Source organism: Callithrix jacchus, chromosome 4 (assembly GCF_049354715.1).
Source record: "Callithrix jacchus isolate 240 chromosome 4, calJac240_pri, whole genome shotgun sequence".
In the NCBI taxonomy this organism is placed as follows: Eukaryota; Metazoa; Chordata; class Mammalia; order Primates; family Cebidae; genus Callithrix; species Callithrix jacchus.
In genome coordinates this window covers 142,870,077-142,896,017 of record NC_133505.1, presented here as the reverse complement: position 1 = coordinate 142,896,017, position 25,941 = coordinate 142,870,077, and the positions used below count along the sequence as shown (strand labels likewise).

Here is a 25,941-nt window from a genome sequence, read left to right as displayed (position 1 = left end):
TCATTTTCTAAAGGATGAAACCATGTTAAAAATACTAGTAAAGCAGGAGGCAGGATAACTGTAATCATGCTAACAATGCATCTGAGAGATTTCATAACATAAAAACAATTCAATACAAACAAAGCAGACTTTCCTGATCTTAAGCATTCTATTTAATGGAAGCGCTCATGCAGTAAGATTTATGCTTTAACTGTACATTTCGAATATAGAAAGTTTTCTTTCCTTCTCCCTGCCTTGAGGAGCCCATTCTGATACTAAATTGCTTTAATACTGGTGGGAAGAGAGAATTAACTGAGTAACAACAGTCCTCAGAGGAGCAGAGGCCACTGGGCTGTTGTCCGAGGGACAGAACAAGCGGTGTCCTGCCGAGCTGCTTTTCCTGGCCCAGGGTCTCAGGCAATCATCTATTTACCTAAGGCCTTATATCCAAACTAAACAATTATTTTGACTATTCATTAAACCCTTGTTTAACTTAAGCAGCTTGTTTTTTTTTCTCTTCTGGCAAATGAAAGGTGCTGTGGAAGCTGGTAGGAAGCGTTGACAGCCTAGAGTCATGTCCCCAGTCTGTTCTTATTGTGTTCCAAAAGGAAACAAACAGCAGGGGCATTCTGATTTTGAAAGGGCTGCTTCTTTTTTGCTCCTTCAGGCTGACAACATAACATGTCGTCCCCTGGACTGAAGGCTGCAAACAGGCCCAGAGCTAAGCCGAATTGCCCCAGGAGCCTTGACCCGATGACAGCCCCTCACCCTCCCTGGGGTCATGGCTCCGGAATGGACCTCTTGCTTATTTGGCAAGAGGTACTCGTACTGCCTCTGGTTAATAAAAGCTTGTGCTAGGGAGCAGACGTCTATGTGGCCTCTTATGTAACTGGCAAAGAGGATGGAGACTCTGACGGTGATGACAACTTCCAGTCGCTGAAACATGGGCCATGTGACAAGAACCAGACTCTGGCCCCCATTGTGTTGTGTCAAGGTCATTTCAGGGTGTGAGGAAAAGGTGTCAGAGAGGGACAGAGCATCTGTGCTCCCATGGCATCTGAGATGAATGAAGAAGATAGTGATGTTCTTGGCATAAACAGGTTGCATGGAACATAGGCCAGAGAGTCATAGCAGGAGGGTCACTAAGGAACGAGGAAGACGAGATAGGGCTGGTGTCAAAAAGAGGAAGTTGCAGCACAGCCCAGATATGGTGGGAAAGAAGCAGCTCTCACTAAAGGTATTTCTTTGAGCTAGCTGAGCACATTACTAATTCATGTCACTGCTACCACTTGCAAAATAAAGACAGAGAAAACCCAGATCCCAAATCTCAGACAAGAACTTTCACCATACTGCATGCCTCAGCTGGAAGCTTTGTTTATTTCAGCTAACTACTCTCCAAATTAACTAAGTGAACGATTTCTCCTAAGATGTTTATCTGGCCTAAAAGAGAGGAGGAAGGTTGTGCAATGTAAGCACTCCATGGATTTATGGGATAGCACAAGCAGCCAGTCCAGGTAACTCAGGCAGAGACGATTGTTCTGAGTACCGTGATCTTACAGGAGGGCCCCAAGATGGTTGACTAGACCCAAATTTCTCCCCCTGTGGATGTTCAATCTTCCACTTTATTGAGTGAGGCTGGGCCTGTCTGGTCACTAAGGACCATGTGCTGAACTGGCTAAATAGGAGGCTTCCTGTCCACTGGTCTGTTTCACTAGCTGACTATTCCTGGGCTGTTGGTGAGAGAGCTTTGTATGTAGAAAAGAGGCAAACCAGGAGTTAGTCATCCAGAAATCACATTTTTTGACAAAAGGAATGAAATACAGTTTTCTTTATATGTGAAAAAATGTTTTCTTCTCTGCTAAAAAATATCTTGATTTTTCCCTCAAAATCAGAGAAAACGAAAATTTAACCAAATTAGAGTTGCCAAACTATACTGTACTGCCTTGCCTCTTTAGCTTAGAATGATTACTTTGTGACAAATTGCATTTTGGATCTGAACGCTGCAAAAGTGAATATATAAATGGTAGTGTGTTTATTTTCTAAAGAAGGTAAGGCAGGATTTTACTCCGACTAGTGTCAACAAGAGCTATCCTCATTTTTGAGCTTGATAGTTTTTCAGAGGGAAAATGAGAAAAAAGTAAGCTTCAATCACCAGAAACACAGGAGTCTCATAAAAAAAGATATTGAACAAGAAGCAGCAGGAATGCCTAAGGAGAACTTTAAGAGGCTGTAAAAGAACTTAAAAGAACACAAAGACATGTCTTCTTACAAAGTTTGGGTAAAAGGAGAACAACTTGAAGAGTGACCCTGGGGACTTAGGTGATCTGGATCTGCCTTCAGTAACAAAGACACAGTGGGAGGAAGATTTCGCATTGTTGATGTATTTCTGGGATAATACTTTTCATCTTCAGAATCTCAACAAAGCAAAGTTTGTTGTTTTTTAGAAGTGCATTGTATATAAAGTGCTTAGCACAGTGCCTGGCACACAGTTTGCACTCAAATACCAGTAGCTAGGGCTCTTACTTAGTTACCATTCCGATATTCTGAGTTCCTTTCTGCCCCGCCCCCACCCTGGCTCCTTGATTGTCGGTGTTTTTAGGAGGATTTTCTAAGTGTCAGGATCTGTTTGAAGCGCTTTATGTGTACAGGTGCCTTTAGTCCTCGTAACAAACCCCAGATGTAGGTGTGTATATCATCCCCACTGTCCCGAGGAGCACAGAGAGCTTATAAAGTGACCATATTGGGATTCCAGGCCAGCTGCCCTTGGAAGCCCTTGCTCTCTAAAGCACTCCTGCTCGTGACCAGCGTCTCCATTCTCCACAACAGAGACCAGGGATGACTATGCATGATGTAATTCACAGGTCCCTTTGGTCTTCCCGGGGTTTGTTTCTTCTCTCTCTGCTGGACATGCGAGGGTTAAAAAAAGTGAGCACCAAAACCACGTCCTGAGGAGAGCCGAACATTTATCCTGGTGCTTCTTCACAGCAACATTATAAGCCCAGGACAATAGGTGTGCTGTGGACCACAGATTGGGATCTGTGAACCCCCAGTGCTGCAGGTTAGACTATTGGGAGATGCAGACTCCACTGGGACGTGTAGGTGTCTTGCAGGTCAGTAGAACATTTAGGTGTGGGAGTCAGTAAAGGAGCCAGTTCTAGGGCAGGCTCAGAGGGGATCCTAGACTAATTCAGTTCATTTCAACAAATGCTTATGCAAAACATTATGCAAAGTGTTGAAAAGTAGGTGAGGAAAAGGGAAATGCAAAAGCTCCTAAGATGTTCTCTCGGCACTCAGATAATTAACAATCTAGAAGGGAGTCACATAAGTGAGTCGATATGGTATAAGCTAGGAGAAGTCTCACTTGCAATGATACTGAAATATTTGGGTTTGGGTTCCTCTCTCAAGCATTGTGAGGCTTTATGATTTCATATGGATGAGTAACTTGAAAATGTCTGGGTTTAAATGGCTCCCTAGCAATTCTGTAAAGTGTTCTCATTAGAATTGAAAGAAAATAATTTACTGTTGAATTTTAAAATGAAATATAATTTGTACATTTAAAAGGGCTTCTCCTAGATTGATGATTGAAGATTTGACTTAAACTCTTACATGTGTCTCCAGTAAGCAGATTTCTCTGAGTATAGGCCAATGATTTAAATTAATAATGCTCTTTTCAGAAACGAATGTCATTAGGAAAAGATGTTCTTCCGTTCTGTTGAGTGTCCTAACTCCCCGTTTTGAGTGTCCATTTTCTCTGTAGCCTACTCTCTCTTCTTCTTCCTTCTCTCTCTTCCTGTATATGTAAATTTTTCCAGGAACAAAAGAGAGTTATATTGTGTTGTAAAAGTTACAATATGCGTCAGCCTGCTAGAGAGGTTGCTGTGAGGTTCCCTTAAGGGATAATGTTCATCTGAGAGCTGGTAAATGAACAGGAGTTAATTTAAGGTGAACATCTGTTGTCTTGGCTGGCATAATTAGTTATAGTGCCACCTTCGCACTCACAAGTATTCTGCTTTAGAGCATACCTTGCATGGTCACCCTGAGTGCAGCAATCTATGCTGTGGGGACATATTCAGAGGATCTGTGGCAGGAGGATGGCTTTTCAGAGAGACCATAACAAAGCCAAGTGTGACATGGCAGGGTGAGGCACAGTACAAAATGAGGCTGGAGAAGCATTAGGATTTTGTAGGATAAGTTCTAAAGGATGACTTGACAGATGTAGGATGACTAAAGAAGACTTAGGATGACTTAAGAGAATTCCTAAGACAATGAGAAAGTCATGAAATGATTTTAATGGAACGATAATGCATTCAGGTTTGCATATTAAAAACAACTTTGGGTGCAGTATGGAGAAAGGAATGGAGGGGTAAAGAATGACTAGGTAGGAGACCATTTTAAGAGTCCAGGTGAGAAAAGACAGTAGTTTGGAGTAGGGTGCTGATGCTGGCAGAGGGAAGTCAATAGATTTTAGAGATGTTTAGGAGGTAAAACTGACATGATGTGGTGAGAAATTTCATATGAGGCCTGAGGGAGAGGTAAGTATCAAGGATCATTTCTAGATTTCTGGCTTGCAGATGACTGATTGTACAAGTCACGGAAAAAGAATTCTAGAAGGACCCATTTTGTGGAAAGAAGTGCACACACAAGAGATTTCAAAGCAAAAACCATAAGTAGACAGTTGGACATATGGGTCTGTGGTTTAGGGGTAATTTCTGGGATGGAGATACACATTTGTAAATCAAATAAAGCTATGGGTCATCATGAAGCTGCCCAGGAAATGATGCGAGAAGTGAATAGGTCTAGCATCCAGCCTTGAGTATCTGTAACATTTAATGACTTGGAGGAGGAGGAGTCTGTAAAGCAGAAGGGGCAGTCACAGAGATAGGAGGAAAAGCAGCAGAATTGTGTCATGAAAGAGAGTGCCTCAAGAGCAAGGGAGTGGTTTCCAGATAGAATGTGTGGAAGAAGCCCAAGTGAAATGGTGATTGAACAAAGTCCATTGGATTTAGTTGAGTGACTGAAGTAAGAGAGAGAGAGAAGGATGGTCCTTTGGGTATCACATGGAGTTGTGGAACAAGGAAGGTTTTATTTAGGAGCTGATACTTAAATGGATCTTGAATAAGTAAAATTTCAAAAAGAAACATTTTATTGTACTGGCTTGCAGTTGGTCAATTATGGTCACTGAAATGACATTCTTAAAAAGAAAATTATGCTGATCTTAAGAATAATCGGAATCCCTAAATAACAGTAATTTCTAAAATATTAATATATTATTAATATAGAACATAAATATTTAAGTTAATTTAAGGTGAACATATGTTGTCTTGGCTGGCGTAATTACTCACAGTACCACCTTCACACTCACAAGTATTTTGGTTTAGTCACCCTGAGTGCAGCAATACCTCTAAATTTTATATATTATAAATTCTCATGACATAGACTGAGGCTAAAACAGTCTATGTCATGAAAACGCCTGTAAATTTTTACATGATATAGTGATAACCTGTCTAATGACTTCCTATCTTTAAATACACTTCAAGAAAAAAAGTACAATAAAAAACCCTGCCCCTGCCAAAAAAGCATTAACTGGGAAGGAAAAGATGGGTACATCGATGAGAATAAATGTGATTAGTAAAATAAAATACCAACGAAGTCCTAATATCACTGGATAATTTCTTGTTTTCTTTTGAACTTTGAATAATTTGAGAGAAGCGTTTTTATGTATTGTTTATTTTTATGTGCTTCTGAACTTCCTGATTCTGGCCGGGAACAAGCACAAACTTGCCAAATACTGAAAGAAAAGATGTTGCTGATCACGGATAGGAAATACTCCAAGTCCCAGGAGATAGTCTGTTCTTAGGAGACTTCCACATCAAGTCTGCTGACCAGAGAAGGGCCATGCGACCACCACACTCACCGCTGGAGCCCACTCAGGACCAGGAAGTATTTGGGAGTTTTTCATTCCAGGCATCTGTGCCAACATGGCACTTGGGATTCTTTTAAGCTACAAGTGTTCATTTTTTGTTTGTTTTTCAGAAAGGAAACGGATGGCAAAAACTAGACTCAGTCGGGAAGTAGTTGAATTGATTATATTCTAGCCACGTTATAGAATGCTGTTACTAAACACAGTAACTTATATTTCTAGAGTCATAGCTAACATTTATTGAACCTTGCTTGGTTTTGTGCTAGGTAATAGTTTGAGGTACTTTTCTCGAATTAACTCATGTAATCCTCACAACTCCCTTAGATCAGTGCTGTTCTCAATATCATCCTCTAAGAGACAATGCTGTTAAATTACTTTGCCCAGATGACATGGCCATTGAGTATGAAGACAGACTGGAAATTAAGGTGACTGGCTCTGCAGGCTGTGCCCTTAACTAATGTGGTACAATCTCTGTTTAAAGATGTCTTGAGCTGAGCCAAGAGCCATGATCTATTGCTAAGGGAGAATGAGTATTATTAATACATAGTATTTTGAAACTGTATCAAAAAGTAAAAAACAAAATCAATGGCATGAAAAACAATCCATTCCCTCTGTGACCTTGGTAAGTCCTACCCCTTCTGGACTACATTCAGTCTTCGGTTTTGTTAAGTAGGGATCTGCTCTGTATACCTCACAGAAGGTAGGAATCAAAAGAAATCACATGGGTAAAAATGGATAAAACTGCTTTTTCCAATCACTTTATAATAAAATTTTGTTTTTAAGAATAGTCTTATCGATATTACCATATAAATATAGAACACATATAATGTGTTATATAAATTCTATATTGTACTATACAGAGCATATAAATCATACTATTGATACTGTTATAAAAATCTAGGTCGGTGTTAAAGTGTGTTTAAAGGGAAGAACGTCATTCTTTGATATGCAATTAAACATAATGTGAATTAAAGGATGTTACAATCAAATGTAATTGGGAAACATGCAGCTTTAGCAAAATTAATTTTTTTAATTGTAGAAATTCTCAGACCCTTCAATATGTTAATATGCACTGAATAGCCAAGAAAGTGAGACCATATAGCATTTCTCAAATACATTAGTCTATGAAACATGTTTTCCAAGTTTCTGCTGAGATGATTGTTTTGGGGAAAATAATTAGGTAGATACTGCTGTAGGTGGAGCATGTGTGTGTGTAAAATGCATAGAAATCCCCTAGCCCCATTCTCTGGTATCATTACCCATTGCATCCTTGTCTGCATGACTAGGTCTATACCTCTGGTTCTAATTTCCCTTTTGGACTGCAGACCAACTAGATGTTTATTCATTCATTCCACAAATATGTTTTTGTTTGCTGACTATGTGCCAGGCCCTGTTCTAGATGCTGGGAATATAGCAGTGAACAAAACAGATAAAATGTGCCTGGCTTTGTGGGACTGAGATTCTACTGGGGGAAGACAGACAATAAACAAAGTCAATATGTAAATTGTCCTCCATAAGGAAATAACGTAGGTGCTATGGGGAGAAATAAGCAGGGAAGGGATGAGGGAGTGCTGGGTGGACTGCACTGTGCACGAGTAGGGTAAGGCTGCAGTTTCAACAGGGCAGGGTCTGAGAAGGCCACACAGAGGTGACTTGAGAGCAAAGACTTGATTGGGAGGAGCCCTTCAGAATCAGGGAACAGCAAGTCCAGGGCAACAAGGACCATGCCTGGTACTTTCTGGAAACAGCAAGGGGGCCAACATGGTGGAGCAGGGAGAGTGGGAGTGTGAGGAGGTGAGGGCAAGGAGATAACAAGTGTGGAGAAGGAGGTGGTAGTAGGTCTGAACATGTTCTTTTAAAATTCATGTTGAAATTTAATCTCCAATAGGTGGTATTAAAAGCTGAGGCTTTTTGGGAAGTGATTAAGTCTTGAGGGCTCTGCCCTCCATGAATGGAATTATAAAAAAGGTGGAAGGGAGCTGGCTGTCCCCTTGCACCACAAGAGGACGTACAGAAGGTGCTGTCTTATGAGGCAGAGAGCATGTTTTCCCCAGACACAGAACCTGTTGGCATCTTGATCTTGTATTTCCCAGCCTCTAGAACCACAGGCAATACATTTCTATTGTTTATGAGTCACCCAGTATTTTGTTATAGCAATCTGAAGAGGCTAGACTAAGAAAGGAGGGGAATGGCAGATAGTTTAGAGACTTAGAGCAAAACCGAAGACAGGAGAACTTTGAATGAGAAAGCGACGTGACCTGACTAAGGTTTTTCAAGGATTGCACTGGCTTCTCTGTTGAGAGCAGACTGTTGGGGCGTTCTATACATTTAATAGATCCCCAAACAAACGTTTTTATCTTTTTCTGTAAACCAAGTCTTGTATTGCATTTCCCATTCCAACTTCTCTCTCTGCTTGCTGCGCCCAGAGATGACTTTCTCACTCAGTGGTATAGACACTCCTAGGGCCTATGTGTTCAGGGCCCTCTCTGGAAAAGGGAACTAAGCCACCATAAATATTCTCCTGGCTGCACAGAGAAGGCAGAAAATGGATCATGGCATGTGGCCATGGGTCTATTCATTCACATAGTTAGTTGTCCATCAATTTTATAAGTATATAACATACAAATATGTGTATTTTAGAGAGGTGTATTTTGGAGTATTTTATCTGTAAAATTAAACTGGACCTTGCAAGGTATGTCCTTAAAAGAAAGACCTTGTCGCATATATTCTTGATATTTGGAAAGGACTATTTGGGAAGCATATAAAATTCAGAACACATTGTCCAGTGGCAGAAATAGCCCTTGAAACCTGCCCTTCTGTGTGTGGGCCTCGCTAACTTGTAGTAGGATCAACTGGGTCATCTATTAATTTGCCCAGTCAGGCCTCTGCTGTGCATTGAACATGCCCCTGACAGGCAGCATTGTTGGTTTACACAGGCATCATATCGCCTAATTAAACTGAAGTGGAGATACTTTACAGAGATCATTTGATGTGTTTTTTCCCAGCTTGACTGAAGTATAATTGACAGATGAAAATTATATCTGTTTATGGTATACAACATGTTGTGATATGTGTATACACACACGCACACACACACACGCATACCCCTTGTAAAATGATAATCACAATGAAGCTAATAAATGTATCATCTCACATAGAAATCTTGTGTGTGTGTGTGTGTGTCTGTGTGTTGAGAACATTTAGGGTCTACTCTAATATTTCAAGCATATAAAACATCACTGTTGACTGTAGTCCAGAATTTCAGAGTTTATCCATCCTGTCGTCTGAGACTTAGAACCCCTTGAGCAATAGCTCTCCATTTCACTCTGAGTTTTTTTTGTTTTGAGGTGGAGTTTCACTCTTTTTGCCCAGGCTGAAGTGCAGTGGTGCCATGTTGGCTCACTGCAACTTCCACCTCCGGGTTCAAGACATTCTCCTGCCTCAGCCTCCCGAGTAGCTGGGATTATAGGTGCCTGCCACCACGTCCGACTAAGTTTTATATATTTAGTAGAGATGGGGTTTCACCATGTTGGCCAGGCTGGTCTCAAACTCCTGACCGCAGGTTGTCCACCTGCCTCAGCCTCCCAAAGTGCTGGGATTACAGGCATGAGCCACCATGCCAGGCCTTCACTCTGAGTTTTTAAAAAATCAAATCTGCCATTTCTACCTCTTTGAAAAGTTAAACAATTTTTGCCTTTTTCCAGTTTTCTGATAACTTTTTTTCACTCTTCAAAATTCCACTAGCATTATTGACAGGAGTTTTGCAAAGATATCTGCAAATATCCCCTTTTTTGGTGAGAATTGAACCCAAAGAAACAGTTCTTCATATCCACGCCCAATTACATGATTTTAATGTTTGAATTTGAAAACTGGAACTGAAAAACTATTACATATATATTGAAGTAATTATTTTGGAGATGATAAACAGCAATATCTATTCTTAGTCGATGTTCATTGAATACCCATTCTTTTTTTTTTGTGAGACTCTGTCTCACTCTGTCACTCATGTATTATTATGTTGGAGATTACTATGACTGAGCAATATAAAGTAATGACAGTAATTTTTATGCTACAGGATGATAATCGGGGATAATTTCTTTGAGTATGAATTGCTTAGTTTTTCCTAAGTGCTATGCTGCTGCTTATAGCTTTACTCCTGTATGTATAATTGTAACTGTTGGATGGATTTATGTGCAATACATAATGTCTTCTACATAGAGCACAAACTTGATACTCTGTGTTGCTTATTACTTCAGACATTCAAGATTCTACCATCTGTATCTTTCCAGGGCTCCCCTCTTATGCACTTTATAACACTCATAAAAAATAGTACTTGAATTCCCAGTCTTAGCTGTCCCAGTGCCTGGCCACCCAGGAGGCTGAGGGAATTGAATATTTCAGCACACTGGAGACCCATTCACAGCATATTGGTTGTGAAACTCTGATCTGCACAATTAAGACAATCCTACCTGGAAACAAACCTCAAACCTAGCTTACCCTATGTTTGATTTTTTTAGAATATATACTTTTTGAGGTTAACACACTTCATAGAATCAATGTTCAGGGATTCTTACTACTCATCAACAGCAGTTGAGTAAGGTGAGGTGTGGGTCAGGGAAAATTTATAGTAAGAGTGAGTAGAAAAAGGGAACCATTATTTAAAACTAATGTTTATATTTCTCTGAACTGACATGCAGTGACTTAGAAAAAGATAAGCTTTTGCTCACCTTTACCCTCCTAATCATAGGATTCTGCAGTTGTTAACTTGTTATCAGAACATCTTTTATTTTTGAAACTGGCCAGAAACTTCCCCCCTCAGCCCCATATGGGAGGAAAAATGAAATTAGGCTAACATTCTACTCTCCTTCACAACCATCTATGATCAGTTGTTTTCAATTAGCTATTCTGATTTAATTCGACAGGAGTGAATCTGGGCGTATTTTTACAGTTTCCTCAGTGATTCAATGGGGAGATGCTGAGAACCACTGATGGCTAAAGATCTCACTTTGCAACCCGACCCACATTTTAAAGATCTCACCCAAAGCACAAAATAGAGAGGATACATGAGGCAAAAGCAAATAGGGCAGAAAGCAAATATTTATAATATACATCATCTTGGGTCATTTGTGAACCGTGTCCTGTTGGAATTTGGGCACTTTGGCTAGGGGAATGGATTAGCATTGCTCTGGTGAGTTAGGGGAGGCTTTGTGAAATGAATTGACTTGTATAATATTTTGAAATGAAAAATGTAGTGACAATTGAGAGTATGAACTTCTTAGAGGTTGGCATAAAGAAATAGGTTGTAGAGTGGTTTGTTTGGTGAGAGATAATTTGGGAGGTAGAGGAGTGAGAGACAGAGACAGGGAGGTTACGGCATCTGTGGTGAAAACTTCTTGCCCCTCCTAGGAGACTAGGTTGTTTAACAAAGCCCAAGGCACTCTGCATATAACCTGATTCAAACTAAGAGGGTAACTGGCACACTTTTTGTGGATTGGCCAAACCAGAGCCAAGGAAGAACTCTGACAACATGTACTCACACTCAAAGCAAAACAATAACAAAAGTAATAAAATGTACTACTGTTGAAAAATATTTATGAGATTAACAGCACAATAAGATGTAGGTTCATTTCATATTATTTACTATAGAGAAGGCACAATTCAAGTTCTAAAAAAGAAAAAAACAGGTCATGATACAAAGCCTAATTTTATTTTAATAGCATCTAGGAAGCCATTTCATATCCCAACAATCCCTTCAACTAAAAGCACAAATTCTCCAAATTTCTAAATGAGAAACTTTAAATTTGTAGTGTTGCTTTGGCAATCACTGATCAGCAACTTTATGGAAGACATTTTCCTGGGTCTTTTCTGGACCTCTTAGTGTGGCTTACCCCCCAAATCATGAAGCTCCACAGGTCAGCCTTTCTCACAGCTACATGAAGGGACCCAAGCTACCCTACCCAATGGAAGGAGATGATCCCTGATTGTAACTTATGATTAAAAAAAAGAACAGTCACTTGTGAGTCATTCAAGGCTAACATTAATCCAGGACTTTTGAGTTAGTGGGAAGAAAACGAACCACCTCATTTGGTGTCTTGCAGTATCTCAAAGGGCCTGCACAATCGCCAGTAGTCACTGTGTGTATCACTAAGATAGAGGGCTGGAAAGACAGGTGGCTCTCGGAAAGATTATATGCCTGTGGTGAGGCAGAACACTGTAGCTCCTACAAAATAGCTAAAAGTGCCTTCTTCAAACACTAGACATAGAAAATAAGGAAGGATAAAAACACACATACAAAGAAGTGAATATTTAAAATGTAAGTAAGTTTTTCAGGGCAAGGCTTCTGCCTAATTATGACCAATAACTGTCATAAATTTGAAATATTCAATAAATATTTTGCCATTTTATTTTATTCAAGTGTATGTTTTTCCACTTGGGAATATGCCCTTTATAAAGATGCATAAAATGTTCACTTTGGCAAACTCATTTCCATTCATTTCTTGTTTTTCAACATTCGGAAAATCTACAACGGTGTCAATATAACATTCTGATTATGTTTTTCAACTTTCCTATTCATTTACTTAGTTTTATGCAAAAATAATATTCAAAAGATGGCCCCAAAGAAAATACGCTGAGTACCAGGGTCATCAAATGAACAATTGCATCTTTCTCTGAGAAGGCAGCTGGGGAAATGGACCAAATTGCAGGAGGTAGAAGCACTTGTTTGTAGTCTTCTCTTTTCCCCATTTTTAATAGCATGGAACCATTTATTTATTGACTGCTTGAAATAAATTCAAATAGAACTTTGTAAATGTGCTAGTCTCCAGGATGACCTACCTGATGCCAATCTTTTTTTGTTATTTATGAGAGGGCCTCAGGGAGCTTGAAAGTCTTCTCTTTATCCAGAGGTTTGTGTTGTTATGAGCTAAAGCCCTGTTGTCTGGAAAAGGCACTGAACAATAATTCACAAGCTCACAGTTCTCCTAGGACGAGTTGGGACCTCATCATGTCCCACATTTAAGTGGGCTTCCAGTGTAATAGAAAATGAGGCGGCCGGGCCTGGTGGCTCACGCCTGTAATCCCAGCACTTTGGGAGGCCGAGGTGGGTGGATCACGAGGTCAAGAGATCGAGACCATCCTGGTCAACATGGTGAAACCCCGTCTCTACTAAAAAATACAAAAAATTCGCTGGGAATGGTGGCGCATGTCTGTAATCCCAGCTACTCAGGAGGCTGAGGCAGGAGAATTGCCTGAACCCAGGAGGTAGAGGTTGTGGTGAGCCGAGATTGGGCCATTGCACTCCAGCCTGGGTAACAAGAGCGAAACTCCGTCTCAAAAAAAAAAAAGAAAATGAGGCACCGAGGTTCTCTGAAGAGTTTTTCTTGTGTTTTATGGTTTCTAGGTGAGCAAGAATATTTGATAGGTCCCTGTGTTTCATTGTTTTTTTTTTGTTTGTTTTGTTTTTGTGGGTAAGTGGAAACGGCACTGGCTGGGGACAGGGACCTGAGGAAGAGGACCCACTTCTGGAGTATTTATTGCTCCTTCCATTTACTTGGCTTCCCTCTCCACTCCCCGACTACTGCCAAATTTTATTACTTCACATTTTTAAATGACAGCTTTATTGAGATACAATTTGCATGCCACACAGTTCACCCATTTAAAGTGTACGATTCAATGGCCTTTAGTATATTCACGGAATACGTGCAACCATCACCACAGTCAATTTTAGAGTATTTTCATCACTGCAAAAAGAAACCCTGGAGCTCACAATTGTCACTTTCCTATGCCACCAGCCTACTGTCCTGAGCCCTAAGCAACCGCTCTTCTACTGTCTATCTCCACAGATTTCTCGTTTCTGGACATATCCATAAATGGAAACAATACAATATACGGTCTTTTGTCCGCTTGACTTTTAATCCTATTCTGCCTTATGTTATTGGTGGTAACGTGGTCTTCAAAAGTTTGAAGACTTTTAATGTGTCCCTGCTTTATCTCCTTCTAGGCCTGTGTTCTCCTGGATTCAGGGGCACCCGGCTTACTGCATCACTTACAGCACACCTTCAATGAGTGTTTGTAAATTTAGGAAGAAATTGTTGATGTTTGGCAGTTGTCTGTAATATTTCTCTAAAGAATATCCCATTGCTGCATTTCCCCATTGTGGGGCTGCCTCTTTTCTTTCTCTCCCTGTTTTGGTATAATAATGCTATAACCTGCTACAACTCAGGTCTTGATTTCCTGTGCTGAGTTTTGATGACATCAGTCTCCATCTGCTCCTAGCTCCATCCTGTGCAATTTTTCAGGAATGCTCCTTAGCAGCATTCCTTCTTTTTTGCCTCTTCTTTCTTTCTTGCCTATTAAATTCCCCCCAATTCCTTCCCACTCCTTAAATTATTTCCCCCAAAATAATAAAAGAAATAAAAACTATTGAGTAAAGCATGAGATACTGAATGGATAAGTAGCTTCACAATGGAACTGGAGAAAGATACTAATATATGAGTGGATGCAAAAGAAAGACATCAAGTATTCAGAATGACACGGAGTACTAGAATATTCACCAAGTACAGTTCTTCACCTTCCTTCTGGAGAAGATGATACTGTTTAATTGGAAAGCTTTGCATGACTTAGCATACTGAAAAGCAGGGAGTTCAAGTTATTGCTTTCTAATTGCTTGAGGCCTAAATGCTTCTAGATCTCAAAAACCTGTTTATATAAAGCCAAAGTGAAAGTTAACTAGGCCTCATTTTTGTGGAAGTGACTTAATTTCCAAGTCAGAATAAATTTTGGGGGAAAATATCTCTTGTTCTTCTTACTTTGTGGTAATCAAATTTAGGGAAAAACTTTTTTTTTTTTCCTCTGTTTGGAAGTAAAAACGTTCCTTAGGGATATATATTTTATTATTTTAAAATGTTTCTTATGTCTGTCACTATGCAGATATTTTGAGGTACTATTTTTTATTAGCCAAAACTTCTGGTTCCCAGATAGAGAGCTTTAGAAAACTGACTGGTTCATATCAGATGGTGAATTAGTCATCCTCTGAAGTTCACTTGGATTTGTTCGTGTTTGCTCCATTAATCAACATAAGATGCCCAGCCATGCCACAATCAACAATTAAACTATAAAAGTGTTTGTTGTAACAATGTAAAGTGAAAGAGAAAGATGGTTTCTCTCCTTAGTGTGCTGTCTTTCTCATTCTAACCTTTGAAGGAAGAATGGGTAGATGGCAGGTATACCTTTGACACATAGAAACAACAAGGCCCTTTTCTAGTTGGCTTGTGAAGGCGCTCTCCCCCCCAGAATCTGGCACACGATGCCCACAGTTTGGGTGATGATTGGCACATTCTGGTGCCAACGGGAATAACAGCTGGCTTCTCAATATTCTTCTGAAGCAGCTGCTCCGTCTACCTTGGCACCGTATACACACAGCTTTACTTGCTGACATTCTCAGGCTGTTGCTGAGTGTCTAACAGTACTTTCCATTTTGTTTTTTATTCTGAGTAAAATATCTGCATCGTTAATCCTTAGTCAAAGGAGATGTAACTAAAATTCACCCTCGGAGAAAATGCATGTTCATAATCATATTGGTGTCAAGGTTTTTGAAAATTATTGTGGATGTGTTGATGGGGGACAGATAAACTCGATTTTCACATATACCACTATTGGGATGTATGTCTTTTTGAAAAGCTTCAATCTGGGGCCAAAATGGCTTAAGAGTAGGTGAGTGAAGAAAAAAAAAATCAGATAGAATAAGAAAATATTTAAAAACCATTAAGAAAGGGGTTTTTAAATCATTCCCCTCCCTCTGTCTCTGTACAGGGGTAGCCTCTTCCTTCTTCCTTGCCTATTCTCTACTCCTTAAATCCTCCCCCTCAAAATAATAAAGTAAATAAAAACCATTAAGAAAAGCATTAGACACTGAATAGACAAGTAGCTTTACAATGGAACTAGAAAGGCACATGAATATAAGCATAGATGCAAAAGAAAGGTATCGAGTATTCAGGATGACACAGAGTACTAGAATATTCACCAACTACAGGAGTTAAAACTCCAGTTACCCAGACATGCAATCCAAATATGGAAAACAGAATGAGGAGAATTCTTCTTCGATAAAGAGACATTTTGGTAGGAACTATTAGAAAGTACCTTTGGTGGGAACCATCAGAAAGGGCCTTGTTGTTTCTATGTGTCAAAATAACTATCTGTTGGGCAAAGGTTAAAAATACCTACACAAGAAAGAAGCACAGCCTGGAGAAACTGCGAAACTTGGCCAAAAAACCAAAATGCTAAGAGTATGATGGGCAAACATTCTGAGCGTGAGTAATCCAAAGAACCCACAAAGCTCAGTGCTTGATAATGACCCGAAGGTGTCATGAATTGTGAAATACTGCTGGAGCCTGCAGTGCTGTTGGCCTGTGCTGCTCAATCACACTCTCTTCTCCATGTGGTCCAGTGAGTTACAATACCATGGAGCCAGGGATTAATGTGGGCAATGACTTCCCTGTATTGGAAGTGGAGCTGTCCTGGCCAACGTGTGAGAGCTTTGTAAATTCCCTGCACTTCTCAATGTTGACTTTTCTTTCCACTACTTTGCCTCCACTCTTTGCCTTCAGTGCTGCATCCCCAGACAGCCAGCAACCTACTGATAAAAGTCAAGATTGCCATATCTGCCTGCGATGTTAACTGATTCCATCAACCAAAAGTCAGCCAGGCACGGAGCTGTTGCTCTGAACACAGCCCCCTCCAGTGCATTAGAATAGCAAGACAAACTGGGCTACCAGGCTTAGAAGTTTTTGCTTTTGCTTTTCACAAATCCCCATACATTTCAAAACAGATTTAATACTAGGACAGCACTTTGACATAAGAATGCAAAGCCAAGACACAGAAAAGAATATACTGACTCAGTTTCTATGTGAAGTTTCTAGCAAAAAGCATAATTGTTTTTTTTTTTGTTTTTTTTTTTTGCCCTGGCTTGAGCATTGAGTGATTCGGCAGGAAGGAGTGGTAGACCTATTTTTCTTTTCCTGTCCCAGAACTGGGAAGCAAAGTTAGACTGTGCAATAAAATGCTGACCAACAAAAGTATCCTGTAATTCTGGTGAGCCAGCTACCACTTTAAGACCCTCTCGAATGTATCTAATACGATAGTGCATTTTGGAAAAGATCTGTCAGGCTCAACCAGGATGGGAAATACTCTGGAATATTTATCTCCTAGATGGGCCTGCTCCATCCCATCTTGCTCTCCTGCAAGTGCCAGAATGAAGCCCCAGGGGCCAGCCATCAGCTAGGAGTTGAGACCTAGCAGGAAAGAGGGGTGAAGGGAAAAGGTGGAGGGGATGGGTGTTTTGAAGAAAAAAAGAGAGGCCGTGGAGAATTTCTGGAGTCATTTTTTTTTTCAGCACCTCGAAACTAAAATGAAATTAACGCCCCCACCCCCAAATTATTTGAAACCAATTCCATTCTTAGACATGATTTACTAAAGCACAATAAAAATGTATTCTTAAAGGGAGAACATAAAGATAAGTACATTTTAGATGACTTGATCTAAGATAAGATTCCCTTATCCAGTTCAAACACGATAGGATTACACAATTATGAGATGGTGTCTGGCAATTTGCCTTTTACATCTAATACTTATAAGAACACTATACTTACAAAATGTTTCACAACTACCTGTATTAGCTAAGCCTTAATCAACCCGTCTGACAGAGACTGCTAGTGTTTATCCTGAATCAGAGAAACACAAAATTTTCTCCAACTATATGGCATATTCATCATTGAGGTAATAGTGTTGATCTATTTTTACTGCTATTGGGCTGTGTCATATTTCCCTTTCCTACTCTTTTCTTCCCTTCCTTTTATCCCCTTTCCTTTCTAAAGATTCTATTCCTAGAGTCCAACTGTGCCAATATATATTTTTGGCACAGTTCTGCAGATATTTCAGATGAGAGTAGATTTCAATTTGCATTAACTAGTAATTTTCCAAGGTATCAATTGATTGGGGATGGCATAAATTTGGATATCCTGTGTCAGGGAAAACTACTCAGTTGCATGGAGGTTAATCTAACTTTAGCGAATTGGGATATTTGGGCTTGGAACCCTATCTCAGAGGTTTGTGGGGCTTCTTGATTTCATATGGATAAATAACTTGGAGAGTTAGGGATCAAAATGGTTTCCTACAGACCTTACATAATGTCTCAGTTGGTAGTTAACTGAAAGAGAAATATTTAATTTTGAAGTCAAATAAAATTGTTGCACAGACAAGTCCTTTGCACATAGAACTTTGATTGGAGGAAGATTCATTCTTGTAACAACTCAAATTTATAAGCAAATTTCTGCAAGTACAGGCAAACAATTGAAATTTACAATGCTAATTCCAGAAATCATTTCTTGCTGATACTAGGGAGCTATGTCTCTTGTATCTGATGAGCTTATGGCTTTCTGAAAAAAGGAAAAAAGTCAATGTGGGAGGAGAGAGAGAGAGGAAGAAGGTGCAGAGAGAGAGGAGGCCCCAAAGAAAATGGTTAGTGACGGAGAGCCAATCATAATTCAACTGTTCCAAGCCAACCAGAGCATCTGGTTTCTTTAATTTAGTACACTTTATACGAAAAGGCCAGTTTGTTTACACTGTATATTTTGAGTTATTCAAAATATCTTTTCCAAACCATTGGGTTTACAGCTTCAGGGGAGGCTTTCAAATGTGGCTGGGAAGTATCCCCACGTCAGTATCACATGGCATGAATAATATGGAAAAAAAAAAAAAAGAAAAAAGCTACAGACATTTTAAGAGTAGTTAGCATGCCATTTCAGACTATTCTGCCTTTCTGAGAGAACTGAAAATGTCCCCAGTTCACCCTCTAAAATGCACAGAGAAGCCATTTTTTTCTATACAGGTGGGCATAGATGCAAGTAGTTAGGTGCCCATGCTCAGGAACTTGAGGAGGCCTCCATGGGCAGCCCTATACTGTGTTCCAGGAATACCACCTACCTTTTCACTGAAACAGTGAACTGAGAATGCACAAAGGTATCAAATCCAAGCACTTGTTTGGAACCCTCCTTGTAGGAATGTCAGGGTTCCACCCTGTCTTCTGACTGTTCTCTTACAACCCTCTCTCAGTGAGCGCATCACTGATAGGACTCAGTTATCAATTCTAAGTGACAGCTAAGCAGGGGCCTTCTAACACTGTCTTCCAAACCACCATTCTCACCCAGACTCCAGTCCTGGATTTCCCAATATTTCAAAATACTTCCACCTGGCTGTCCCACTATCACCTGGATGTCCAAAACAGAATTCAGTCTTTTATCTAAACCAATTCATCTTTGATCTTTATATTTATGTAATTGATGCCATACTTTTCCTGGGCAAAAGAGGTGGCCATCCGGGAGTTAGTTTCCACTTTTTTTTCTGGTCTCATATGGCTGTCTGTTGTAGAAAACAAGTGTTTTACTGTTTGTTTTCCAACCTTCTTTACTTTTTAAATGTGTTTCTTCTTTCCACTCCCATTGTTCTCACTTTATTTGATACTTGAATTACCCAATAACTTCCAGTTTGATTTTCCTGTATGTGAGATTGAAAAGTATATATCCAAAGGCAAATATCAGAAACACTCTTGAATGTTATAAGTAAACAGAGGGACTTTGCTCCACCTAGAAAAGACCCATTCAAGAAAACTCATTCATAGCCAAGGCATTTGGCTAGCCATTACACTCACAATGCAACTGCAAGGCAGGTTCTTACCCATTTATCTTTTTTGTGGTCCAGGCGAACTGGATGACTGGCCTGAGCTGAACATCACAGCCTTTCCAGTGTCTGTTACTATTTGGCAAATCTTGCTGTCCTCTCCAGATGACTAGGTGATCAGATTATCAATCTTACTTTTAAGGTTAGGTAGAATAACAGAAGTTTAGACAGAGAAAGGTTTGCTCTAATTTCTCCAGCCTTTCCAGCAGGGACTGTTTGACCTCCTCAAGTGCCGTCACTGCAGCAACGTATGGAGCAACAGCAACAGCAATGCCCAATGGGAGAAGCAACTGAAAAACAGGAGGCAACAGCTCCATGGTGAGAGGTTGGTCATGAGCACCTAGGGCCTCTGTGTGACACTTCTGTGGCCTATGTAATTCCCATTGACGTCAGTTCCACATTATGGATACGTCAGGACCACAGGAAAGAACTTTACATTGCTTCACAAAGTTACTCCCGCTCAAAGCCATGAAGAAATGCTTCTCAGAGTGTGGGCCTCCCACCAGCACTGATAAAAATGCAAATTCATGGGCCCTGCCCTGTCTGACTCAGTGAATCATGAATTTTGGGGACAGGACTCAGGAAGCTGTAGTTTAACCAGCTCTCCAAGTGATTCTTATTTATGCTCTAGTTTGAGGACCACTGCTGAAATGTATGCTAATAACCAGATATGAGCAAACAACAAATAAAAACATAAATATACAAAGAATATGGGCTAAAGAAGAGTTTGAATGTGGGTTTTATCTCTTCTTGTATTTGCAGTGCTCAGCACAGAATAAATCCCCATAAACACTGTTGACTAAATGACTGAAAGGGTCTCATTTAGGCTGACGCCAAAATTCAAAATATCTTACCTAGTAAATGATGTCTTAGATTTCTTTGCCTATATGTTTGTTTTGAAAGAGTCAGTGAAGTCTAGAAAACAGAACACTAATGTGAGCGGCAAGGCTTTCTAGAAGGATGAGAATCAGTGGTGATGCTCGTAGGAAAGTTTGTCTCTTTTTCTTGTCTTAGGAATGTTAGCATGTATGTCAGAGGCCAGAGTAGATATTCTGTTAATAAACCATTCCCTCCAAACAAAACTTAAAAGACTAGTTTGTTTTTTAATCACTCAGTTGCCCTTGGAAACCCTTCTAATCTCCCTCTATCTATCCAGCTGGTCATCAGATCTTGTTGCCTAATATTTATTGGATTCTTCTCACAGGGTCCTTCTAGATCGTCAGTAGTCCCCTTGTTTCTGAACTCCTAAGGGACTGTTGTCACCATCGACTGTGGTGTTTCTGTCTTCTCATGTGTGTTCCCTTTCACTCCATCTCCCACAATCATGCCACAGTAATCTCTCTGAAATGATGACCCTCTCCCTTCATTCCATGTTAAAAGCCCTTCTATGACTGTATCACCTTCAGGATGAAATAAAGGACCTCTCCTCATCTGACTCTGCCCAATTCTCCAGCCTTATTTCTTACCACTATGCTCTTCCAACCTCATTGATTTATTTGTCCCTCTGCAAACATTGTGCTGGGATTTTTCTATCCACCTTCACGGTGTGGCTGATTTAGAGTTATGTTTTAAGACTCAGTTCAAGTATCCTCTCCTGAAGGAAGCTTTCCCAGACCACATTCCCCTCACCCCTTTTGCAATGGGTGCCCTTCCTCCATGCAGCTCTCCATCCTAGCATTCATCACCACATCTTGCTTCTCTTTTTCTTTAGAGCTCCTTAAGGACAGAAGCCATTTCTTATTAACGCTTGTCAACATAGCACTTGGCTCTGTCCCTAGTACATAGCAGCTGATCAATTAATGTTTATTGAGCAAATAAATGAACAAATTGAAAATCAAACCAGTAATTCTTCCAAAGGCTGCCCTTTAGGACAGTGAGTAGATAGAGCTCCATGTGAAATGGATGTCTACTAAACAAAAATGGCTCAGAAGCAGAGATACAACAGTTCACAACAAACGTGAAATGATTCCACATCCTCCTACAGACCTCAGACTGAACCGTTTGGGGAACCCATAGAAACTGAAAATCTCTTTTCATGCTGTTAGTTTCTTCTACTAATATTTCTACATTCCTCCTAGGACTGGAGGAAGACGTGCTGAAAGGAAACCCCTGAAGGCCATTGTTGAGAAAGTTAAAATTTAAGTAAAGAAGGAAGAATAAGAAACTGAGAATGTTTGTTCTCATTGCCAAACTTTCAGCCTCCAGAGATTTAAAGCTGGGGGTAGAGGACTTGTGTGAGTTTAGAGAGCGTGTAACTTTAGGTGCTTATTCAAACTGAACATAAATTCTAAGAAATTGGAAGTTTATCTTCTGAAATTATTGGAACAGCTTGGAATTTAATTTTGCATTCTGTTCTCTAGGGACACAGGGACCCCAAAATGGGGAGAGGGTTATTTATTTGCTCAGCTTGAGAGCATAACACTGAGCACATGGAGTTTTTTTCTTCATTTATTTTTTTCCCCTCCTCATGATAGCATAAGATCTAGAGGAACTGCAGGTGGGTGGCTGGTTTGGATCCAGTTCCCAGACCTCACTGCTCTTTAATTGTCCTTGTTTTATTTATATTCTGATATTGGGAGTGATTTTCCCAGGCTGACGTAGAATGGGTCCCAATCTACGGAGGAGGACCTACCCTCAAACTCTCACACTCATTCTCAGTGGCCAAGAGCTCTCATGTCCCAAGGAAGCTCAGTGTTAAGGGGAGTGTCATTCTTGTCAACAGAACAGCTGGAAGCCATGCCCTTTAAGAAGTCACTGCAAACAGTGGGAAAATCTTTCTTTTTGTCTTCTTAATCCAAATAGCTGGTCTCTTCAGTTGTGACTTCTGGCTGCTAAAGTTGGGATTTAGTCCTACGGACTGTTGGCAACAAAGATCAAAGTGCTTGGAAAACTCAGGTGTAGAAATGAAACCTCCGTCCTTAAGCTTTTTTCCTCTCTCGTCTCTTGTACACACTACTAATTTCTTTTCCCAGGACATTTGAACATTCTCACTACCATGTACAATCTAAGATACCGTTTTGGTATCATTATTCATCTGGAACTAGGATGCTAGATACTAAAGTCTACTTTACGATGGAAGTTTGTAAGGGAATCAACTAGACAAGGACTAGAATGGATCTAGCAGGAGTAGAAGGGAAGGAGGCAATGTCTGATTATCAAAATTGTCAGATAGGCACTTTTGTCCTTTAAGTCAAATGGGTTGTGAAGGCTGAATGGTCTTAGTTAAATGTAGGAAAGTCTCCCAAGAATACACTTATTCATCAAACACCTATCCAAAGATGAGTGTGGCTCACATTAAGCCCTCACTGGCATGGGAATTCTTTTTCCTGATGAATGAGTTCTTTGAGCACTGCCTTTTTCAGTGGAAAACCCTATCTTCTTTGTGGCTGACTCACAACTCTTTGCCCAATATTTCTGCAGAAGATGGCCATGTGCCAGTGCTAAGATGTCAGCCTCATGTGATCTTTCTTTCCTCGATTTATCACTTGGCATCCTGGCACACTCAGCTCACATGTGGCTTGGCACTAGGTTTGCATTCAACTGAACTGAACATTCCCTCCAGTAGCTAACCTCAGTTCACCCTGGGATGAGATTAGAATCAGGAAGCCTGGCCAGGTTTGAATCAGCAGTGGTGACTCCATAGAATTTCAAATGATCCTGGAAACCAATAGGCATCTACATGAGCTGGACTGAACTTCCAAACATATTCACATTCATTACCAAGTAGCTCAGCTTTTCAATAAACAACAAAAGAAAGTATGTCATACATTTGAAAAATAAAAATCCAGTTGATAGGACCTTTTTTAACACATATTACCGGAGGAATATTATACAATATTGTAATAATTTTAAATATTTACATTTGTAAAATTCTGCCTTTTGGAACACCTCAAAGCTTTTAAGATTAATATTCATGGCTGGGCATGGTGGCTCAAGCCTGTAATCCCAGCACTTTGGGAGGCTGAGGCAGACGGATCACGAGGTCAAGAGATTGAGACCATCCTGGTCAACATGGTGAAACCCCGTCTCTACTAAAAATACAAAAAATTAGCTGGGCATGGTGGCACGTGCCTGTAATCCCAGCTACTCAGGAGGCTGAGGCAGGAGAATTGCCTGAACCCAGGAGGTGGAGGTTGCGGTGAGCCGAGATCGTGCCATTGCACTCTAGCCTGGGTAACAAGAGCGAATCTCCATCTTAAAAAAAAAAAAAAGATTAATATTCATTAAGAATACCTTTTCATTTAAAAATACATGTTGAAGTATGTACTTCATATGGGTTAATTAACCTTATATTTGAAATTTAATTTTAGTTTTTATCTAAGTAATACTGTACATAGTTTAAAAAGTCAACTAACACTAAGGTTTACAACAATCCAAAGCAGTTCCATTTTTCGCTGCAACCCCAGTCCCTAGTCACATACCCAATGGTAATTACTTTTAACAGTCTCATATTTTTTTGTTATGGTATTTACCTCCAGATTTCCAAATAATATATTTATATTGCTATATCTTGATTTTCAGTTTTAGACAGAGACAATTAGAAATGTATGCTCCTGCACGTTCTTCCTTCATGACCTTCCCTACACCCACAACTTCCCAGTCCCTAATAATTCCAGTTTATGGTTAAGTCACATTTATTATTATAGCCTTATATGTTTACATTTTCTTTATTGAAAAAACATACTTCTTTTTGTTTTTAGCTTGCTCACTCGTCTCTGGGTTTGAAATAATGATAAAATACAATTATATTGTCAAGCACAACAGATTGGAAATTTTTCTTCTCAGGACTATTCTGCTTAAGGATCTACTTTCTATAGCTATTTGTCACTGTCCTCCTGGTCCTTCTCTTTTCTTGTTTCCTGTGCTGGATGCTCTCTCTTCCTATCCCTCCTTCTCTCCCCACCTCTCTGATTTTGGTAGAACACATCCTCCAGGCTCCCTGGCACGGGATACCTAAGAAGAAAGAAATTGACATCTTGTATACCTGCATATGGTGTATTCTACCCTCACTTATTGTCAGAAGTTGAGAGAGAAATTTTGTTCAGAGACCCCCAAATATCCATAACCTTAGTTATTTTCCCTGGGTTACCACTTTCCATGGAGAAAGGCTTTTAGGTGCTGCCATTTAGTACACATCCTTCGCCTTCCTTCCTATGACCTCAGAATAATGTGTCACTCCTTCCCCAGGTGTTCCCATTGCCATTGTCCAGAATGGCATACTTTCAACATTATGGAGCATGTTATTAAGTTCAGAAGCTTCCTGAATCACCCTCCTCAGAGAATAAGTCTTAGTCTTCTGCCAGGGTGAAAGGGACTATCTGATTAGACATGTGGGGTCTGGGAAGAGATCTGGGCATCTAACTGCAACTCATAAAGACTTTGAACCAATTCTTTTCTTTTGAGCATTCTCCCAGCTGTCTTGTCTCCTGTCTTTACATTTCCTTGCTGCCTTCAATTCCTGAGACTTTCTAAGGTTTGAGAGCATACATCAGCTTATTTTCATTTTTTGATATGGAGTCTTGCTCTGTCGCCCAGTCTAGAGTGCAATGGCACGATCTCTGCTCCCTGCAACCTGTGCCTCCTGGGTTCAAGCAATTCTCCTGCCTTAGCCTCCCAAGTAGCTGGGATTACAGGCAACTACCATCACACCTGACCAATTTTCACATTTTTAGTAGAAATAGTGTTTTAACACATTGGCCAGGCTTGTCTCGAACTCCTGACCTCTCAAGTAATCCACAAACCTTGGCCTCCCAAAGTGCTGGGATTACAGGCATGAGCCACCGCACCTGGCAGGATCAATTTATTTTGTTTAGGCTTCTCTCTTCTGCAGTCAATTCGTGATACCAAGAAGTAATAACTCAGTCACTATCCATCTATCCACTTTCCATCTTCCCATTGTACCTCTGGCTGATAGACGTTTTCTTTTCCACTCTTTATTCTTGTGAGTTCATTCATTTTTTATTGTTATTCTATCAAAGGCTTTGGGGATAAGCAGGTATATTCAACCTACCACATTTATCTGCCCTATAAAAAAATGGAGACAAAGCATGTCATCACTGCAAAGATGCAGAAGTCAAGCCACAGAAAATGAGATACATAATCAAAATCCTAGGTAAAGGAGCAGTATCCTTAGGGTTAGATTTTGCTTTCTGTTCCTCGACTAGCTGTGCCTCCTCTTGAGGTATCGTTCTGTGAGGGCTTGTTATGTAACCCAGGTCACTCTTAACAGCAGTGAGTACCTTTCTCAGGGATCACTCAAATAAAAGGAGCTCCAAGAAGAGGGAAAGGTTCAAAGGGAAGGGCAAATGAGG

At 40.1% G+C, this 25,941-nt stretch overlaps 1 protein-coding gene across 4 annotated transcripts in view; it reads right to left on the bottom strand.

Annotated features, from left to right (window-relative positions):
• The window catches only part of PDE7B (phosphodiesterase 7B), a 343,532-nt gene that overhangs the window by 87,121 nt on the left and 230,470 nt on the right, over positions 1-25,941 (bottom strand). Inside the window, exon 1 of one of the 4 annotated variants that reach the window (XM_008995122.6) lies at positions 19,628-19,696. The exons of the other annotated variants lie outside the window; for them this stretch is intronic. Coding sequence (XP_008993370.1) covers positions 19,628-19,631 — 4 coding nt within the window. The 5' untranslated portion in view covers positions 19,632-19,696. Of the gene's footprint in view, positions 1-19,627; positions 19,697-25,941 lie in introns of those variants that run through there. 4 annotated transcript variants of the gene reach the window in all.